The sequence below is a fragment of the Nicotiana attenuata genome, unplaced genomic scaffold, assembly GCF_001879085.1.
Source record: "Nicotiana attenuata strain UT unplaced genomic scaffold, NIATTr2, whole genome shotgun sequence".
Lineage (NCBI taxonomy): Eukaryota > Viridiplantae > Streptophyta > Magnoliopsida > Solanales > Solanaceae > Nicotiana > Nicotiana attenuata.
In genome coordinates, this window is record NW_017674009.1 from 13,259 (window position 1) to 20,257 (window position 6,999).

At 33.7% G+C, this 6,999-nt stretch overlaps 1 protein-coding gene across 1 annotated transcript; it reads left to right on the top strand.

Annotated features, from left to right (window-relative positions):
- Positions 1-4,599: 4,599 nt before the first annotated feature.
- On the top strand, positions 4,600-6,704 carry LOC109217807 (nascent polypeptide-associated complex subunit alpha-like protein 2). Its single transcript, XM_019382079.1, has 4 exons — positions 4,600-4,721; positions 4,835-4,940; positions 5,950-6,068; positions 6,150-6,704. Exons 1-4 carry the CDS (start codon positions 4,674-4,676, stop codon positions 6,501-6,503), a joined length of 627 nt encoding a protein of 208 aa, XP_019237624.1. The 5' UTR covers positions 4,600-4,673; the 3' UTR covers positions 6,504-6,704.
- Positions 6,705-6,999: the final 295 nt, after the last annotated feature.

Below are 6,999 nucleotides of genomic sequence, written 5' to 3' on the forward strand. Positions count from 1 at the left end.
AAGACAACACTGAAAATCAGAAGAGAAATCTTTTTAAAAGAGATTTAAGAAAAACCCTAATTGTTGAAGACGAAGAGTCATTTTTGAAAAAAATCGGAGAAACCTTTAAGGAAAGCACTTAAGAGGTTCATAACATACACAGATCTAAGACAGATTTGAAGGAAAAATCGGAAAGTCTTTAAAGTTAGGGTTTTGGAGAACCCAGGAAAACTTCGAGAAATTACCGGTCTAGCCAGAAAAGTCACGGATCTTACTCGAATGGCCATGGATGGCCGGAAAATGGCATGGGAAACCATGGAAGGGGAGTGAACCGCTTCTGGTTCACTTGAAGGCCTCAAAACAGTGACGCATGTTCAAGAGGGAACCATAAGTCTGGTAGGTGGTGAGATCACCATAGATTCAGGCAAGGAGATGGCCGGAGAAGGCGAGTGAAGTTCATCGGAGAGGAGGGGAAGGGAGAAGGTTCTAGAGAGAACCAGAGATAGAGAGAGAAAGATGAAAGTCGGCTGAGTGGAGAAGTGAGAGGGTTTGGGGGGTCGTTTGGGTTTAATTTAGGAAGGGGAGCTGGGGACTGTTGATCCGAATGATCAACGGTCCAGATTGAATGGGGTAGGTGGGGATCCGGGTTTGGGATTGGTCCGGTGGGTTTTCAATTGGTTTAGGGTCCGGTTTTAATTAAAAATTGGGCTGGGAAATTGGGGTTTGATTTAGTCTATAATTGAAATACAAATGGACTGTTATTTAAATAGCCAGTTTTCCCTTTTAATTTATAAAAAATAGTAAATAGTTTTTTGAAAAATAAATTTAAAGTACCAAAGTGATTTATAGTACATAATTAACAATTTAAAAATATAGGATCCAATTTTATGCGTATAAAACATAATTAAACCTTAAATGACTAATATTGCAATTATGTGCAATTTAGCTTTAAAAATACTAAATATAATTGTAAAAATATGTAAAATTGGCCTTAACCATATTTTGGCATAAATATAAAAATCCAATAGAAGAATTCTCAAGATAATCATCTTGGAAATAATTATTGGGTATTTTATGGATAAAAAGGGGAAAATAAATCAATTTAAACCTTTAAAAATTATGGAAAATAATAAAACACTTGGACATGCTTATGTATGCATATATATGCTATTTTGAAGTTATTTTTTATATTAAACATATATAGGGAAAAATTGGGTATCAACACTTAGGGGAGTAGAGGTGAATTAGATGAAAGAAGGTGAAAGGCAACTGAGCTTAATTAGCCAAATACCTTAAACATGCGACTGCCCTCCATACAATAGGGCCAATTTGTCCTAAACATACATTGAAGAAGCGGCAGAATTCAATGATAACTGGATCAATAGGGGGTCTAAAGTCCAAAGTAAAAGGGAATGTATACACGAAAGAAAAATCAGCCTTGAAAGAAGTAATCCTTTGATTTGCATTAGGAATAAGAATTGGGAAGTCAAACCTCCAATGACAATCCCTACGGACAACAGAGATCAAACCTTCAGTAATTTGTGAAGGATAAACATCGGCACGATCATGAGAAGACATAGAGGAAACCTGGTTTCTAATTGATTCTCTATCATTATAAAAAGAAAGTTCAGAAGGAATAATTTCGTCTACTGTGGGTTCACGGACTGGTTCATTAGGGTCCTACTTCTGACAGAAGATCTATGTGGAAGAGAAGCCCTAGTTCTAGAAGAAGAAGGAGGAGTAGAACTAGGAAGAGGCAAAGAAGAACCTCGAATGGAAGTTGATCCCAAACTACGTAACCTACCTCATCTCCTGCTCCTAGTTGGACCAAGAGGAAGTTCATCTACTATGAGTACTTTTCGAGGATCAGGGTTTGAAGAAGACATAGCTTTACGAAGAAGAAAGGAAGATTGAATTGTCAAAGATGGAAAACTTTTCTATGAAAGAAAAGACAAAGGATATATTTATACTCAGAAGCAGCGGTCAAACAAAAAAGGTAATGATGGGAACATCATAATAAAAACTGTCACTTCGTGATTGATGAAGCCGTAAAAAAGCCATAAAAGACGCTGAAGGATTGCAAAACCAACAAAAAGATGCCACGTCTCACGAGCATTAAATGGAAGTGACATTCGAAGCGTCAGTTCTGGAGAAGGTATAATGATATATGAAATGGCGGAAAAAATTTCCACTTTAATGAGATCCACTTCCCAAATATTCAATTGCTGAATATATGGCAAGTGGGGGGACTATCTGTATTGGGAAAAATCAAATTAACATTTGGAATTAATTATGTGCTGACATGTCAAGGCACGTGGATCAATGGAAGAAGGACAGATGGCAAAGAGTATTCAAAGAGTCGCGAACCTTAACAGGAACGGGCAAAGATTCAAGAGAAAAAAAGGAACGGTTAATGGAATATCTTAATGATTTGAAGAGAAGACGGAGGAATGAACCTAGTTAGCAAAAAGTACAGATACATATTATCTACAATTAATGAGCATCAATGAGAGGAAACGTTAGAGAATCTTCACGAAACAGTTACGATTGTCGATTATAATGTTACATTAATGTTATTAATTGATCATAATGGCTCTATTATGAGAGGGAAGTAATGTAGTACTTAGAAATAGCTATAAAAGGAGAGAAATAACATTTGTATGGGACACACTGATGGTGACTGGAATATACTTATTTTCATTGCGTTAAATTTGATTACTTTGTTACTCTTTCAGTTCAAATTTTCTTTTCTTGTTACACATTTATTTCTTTATTCGATTATCAGTAACCCGAGTTCTTCTAAAATTACGCATTGACCGAAATCCTTATTTTCTAGTTAAACACTTACATCATTCAAATAAAAAAAATATAACTACAATAGAATACAACTTAAATACAATTAGAATAAAACTTTAATACAATTTCGTAAGTATATTATATGTATTTTGTAAAAGATTTGTATATATTTTGTATGTAGTGTGTTCTTCTCCCTCTCTGAAATTTCAATCAAAATATCCTCTTTTAATACAATTTTGATACATATCAATAACTTTATGTAAAAAAGATAGTATTTATAAATTACATACAAAATTATACAACGATTCATACATTATACAACTATTTTTCAACTTTCGTACATCATTCAAATAAAAATATATAGAACTACAATAGAATACAACTTAAATACAATTAGAATACAACTTTAATACAATTTTTAAATATATTGTATTTATTTTGTAAAAGATTTGTATATATTTTGTATATAATGTGTTCTTCTTCCTCTCTGAAATTTCAATCAACATTTTCTCTTTCAATACAATTTTGATACATATCAACAACTTTATGTAAAAAGATAGTATTTATAACTTAAATAAAATTTTCATACAACGATTCAAACATTAAACAACGATTTTTCAACTTTCATACATCATTCAAATAAAAATATATATAACTACAGCAGAATACAACTTAAATGCAATTAGAATATAACTTTAATACAATTTCGTAAGTATATTGTGCCATGTGTTCTTCTTCTTTCTTCTTTCTTCTTCTTCTTCTTCTTCTTCTTCTTCTTCTTCTTCTTCTTCTTCTTCTTCTTATTCTTATTCTTATTCTTATTCTTATTCTTATTATTATTATTATTATTATTATTATTCTTTCTTCTTTCTTCTTTCTTCTTCTTCTTCTTCTTCTTCTTCTTCTTCTTCTTCTTTCTTCTTTCTTCTTCTTCTTCTTCTTCTTCTTCTTCTTCTTCTTCTTCTTCTTCTTATTATTATTATTATTATTATTATTATTATTATTATTATTATTATTATTATTATTATGTAAAAAGATAGTATTTATAACTTAAATAAAAATTTTCATACAACAATTCATACATTAAACAACTATTTTTCAACTTTCATACATCATTCAAATAAAAATATATATAACTACAGTAGAGTACAACTTAAATGCATTTAGAATAACTTTAACACAATTTCGTAAGTATATTGTATGCCATGTGTTCTTCTTCTTCTTCTTCTTCTTCTTCTTCTTCTTCTTCTTCTTCTTCTTCTTCTTCTTCTTCTTCTTCTTCTTCGACGACGACGACGACGACGAGTTTCAATCTGAAATACACCCTCAAAATTAAGATATACACTCCAAACAATATTTCCAATTGTTTGCAACAACACCCAATCCAAATAAATAATGGTTTTTGAAAACCCAAATTCGAATTCAAAGATTCAATGATTTTTGATTAAAAGTAGAGAACGTCAAAGAAAGAAAAATTGGAAAAATAACAGAGAATGAGAGATAGAGAGACGGAGAGAGAGAGCGCAGGGGAGAGAGACAAAGAGAGAGAGAGATAGAGAGCAGGAGAGAGAGAACGGGGATGAGAAATAACTGATTCCTTATTTAATTTTTAATATAAAATGGATACTTATTTAAAACTAATTTGTATATAATTGATAAATTGTATATAACCATATAATTAAGTTAAAACTTGATTATGAAGGATAATAAAGTTTCATATGTAGTATAGGAAGGTCCTCTTCTACACCGAAAATCATATGGGCCCTTAAGAAGTAGTCCAATAATGAAGTGAAGCTAACTGGTTAAATCGGGCCCATAAAGGAGGAACCCTTGGACAAAATTTACCATAATTTCATCCTCAAAGTAAAGCTGTAGCAGAACCCTTTACAGAGCGAGCCATGCCAGGTCCCATCATCGAAGAAGTTGAGGTCGAGAAGAAGGTTCAGGTACTTTCATTTATCTTCTCGAGTCTTTGTCCCCCAAAATTTTTGAGTGGCATAATAGATTAGTTGCTCCATTTTAATGGTAACGTTATCTTCGTTGATATTGTGGGCCACAGGATGAGGAGTTCATAGTGGAAGATGTGAAAGAGGAAGACGACAACGATGATGATGATGATGCGGTTGATTCGGACGACGATGATGACAAGGAAGAGGATGCCCAAGGTGTTGTTTCTCTACTCTTGTTTTTTGCCTCTGTATTCGTGTTTGAATTTTCTTATATTGTTTTCAATTTTTTCGCATTTCCAGTCCCTAATGAGGGGTCACGGTTGCAGTAGGTTGATCGATAGCATAAAAATTGCGCATAATATGATGAATCGTCTAAATTTTGGGAATTAAATAGAGGATTCCATAAAAATTGTGTTTGAGGCTATGTTGATTGATTACTTGAGGTGCTGATTCTGATTTGGTCCGTCACTGCTACCTCTAGTTTGTGAAGTTGCTACTGCGACTTCAGAATCCTTTTGTAGATCACATAGGATTTCATGCACAGAGTTTTGGATTGGCTAAGCTCTTTTGGTACTTAATTAGTAACTGAACCGTTTGGGGCTAATGTAACTTCTGCAGTTTATTTTGGTTTCTGTTCTAATAGTTCAAATGCATATTATGACATTGTTCCTAGAAGGTTTTAAAAGAAATGGATGCTACAGGGTTAATTTCCTAACAGCAAATTCATCTACTTTATAGTAGTCATTGCTGTATGAACTGATTGGGCTTAGGTAATTTTTCGTAATTCAATTTGGAATGTTGACTAATTCTTGTTTGGAGGCAGGTTCTGAAATATGGATAATACTGTCCTACATTTTGGATTTGGCTGTTTACATGCTGACAGAATATTAGAGCCACTGCCCACTAGTGTAATTTTTGGTACGCAGTTGTAACTGCTAGATGCAGTCTCCTTCTTAGAGATATGAACTAGCAGACATGTTTGTATACTTGCTAGTCATTTTTTTTATTTGTTTCATTTTGTGAACTAATTCTGTTTTCCTGTTTAATGCAAGTCTAATTTAGGTTTCTAATTAGTTACTTTGTTGATGTACACATTTGCTCCGCTGCGCATGTTTGGGGCCATTACCTAGTTGTATCATATATTTGATAGACATGCCAAATCAAATGCTCAGCAGTCTGTGACATCGATGGTAATGCGTGTTCAAACTTTTTCCATCAATGACAGGTGGTAATGAAAGTTCCAAGCAGAGCCGGAGTGAGAAAAAGAGTCGTAGAGCCATGTTGAAACTTGGCATGAAACCTCTTACAGGTGTTAGCAGGGTCACTATTAAGAGGACAAAAAATGTTAGTTTCCTCATTATATCCTTTCATCTAGAAAATTCGGCTATTAATTTTTGCTGACTAGTTCGATAACAACTATTGCAGGTCTTATTTTGCATCTCAAAACCAGATATCTTTAAGAGCGCACATTCGGAAACCTATGTCATATTTGGAGAGGCTAAGATTGAAGATTTGAGCTCTCAGCTGCAGACACAGGCAGCGCAACAGTTTAGGATGCCAGACATGGGATCTGTTATGTCTAAGTCAAATGTCTCTCCCTCTATTGCTGCTGCTGAGGCTGATGAGGAAGCAGAAGAAGAGGTTGATGAGACGGGGGTTGAACCTCGAGACATTGAGTTGGTTATGACACAAGCAGGTGTGTCCAGGAGCAAGGCAGTTAAGGCATTGAAGACCAACAACGGGGACATAGTTAGTGCCATTATGGAATTGACAACATAAGCAAGTTTATATTACCTTCCTATTGTTGCTCCATCATGATTTTTGCAGGTTCTCTTATATTATTTTTTGTTGTCACCTAATGGGCACAGCCCATTGAGCAATTAGATTGTGTTTTGTGCAATTGAACTCAATCAGTTCTATCAAGAAAAATGCGCTTTGTTCGTTTTATATGATTAATATGATTTGGTTCAATTTATCTTACACCATTATTTTGTACTTGTGTACTTATCAATCCTATGAGGAAAGTAGTTAAACTTGCATCTGGTCATCTTGAGATTGTTATCGCACTCCTTTCTCTTGAAACAATTATCTTAAACTTTTTCTATGATTATACAAACAAACCTTTTGACATATGTTAACGTGGAATTTTTTTCCGCTTATACTATCTTTCAATTGCATACAGATGTTACAGAAATATTATATATAAATTCTGTCCTACGCAAAGAAGCCAGTAAGACTGCTCCCTTGTAAAATTTAGCTGAAAATGAATTTGGTC

Coding starts and splice junctions, on each gene's coding strand:
- LOC109217807 (XM_019382079.1), top strand. CDS start 4,674: ATGCCAGGTCCCATCATCGAAGAAGTTGAGGTCGAGAAGAAGGTTCAG. Junction 4,722..4,834: donor AGGTCGAGAAGAAGGTTCAG/GTACTTTCATTT, acceptor TGTGGGCCACAG/GATGAGGAGTTCATAGTGGA. Junction 4,941..5,949: donor CAAGGAAGAGGATGCCCAAG/GTGTTGTTTCTC, acceptor CATCAATGACAG/GTGGTAATGAAAGTTCCAAG.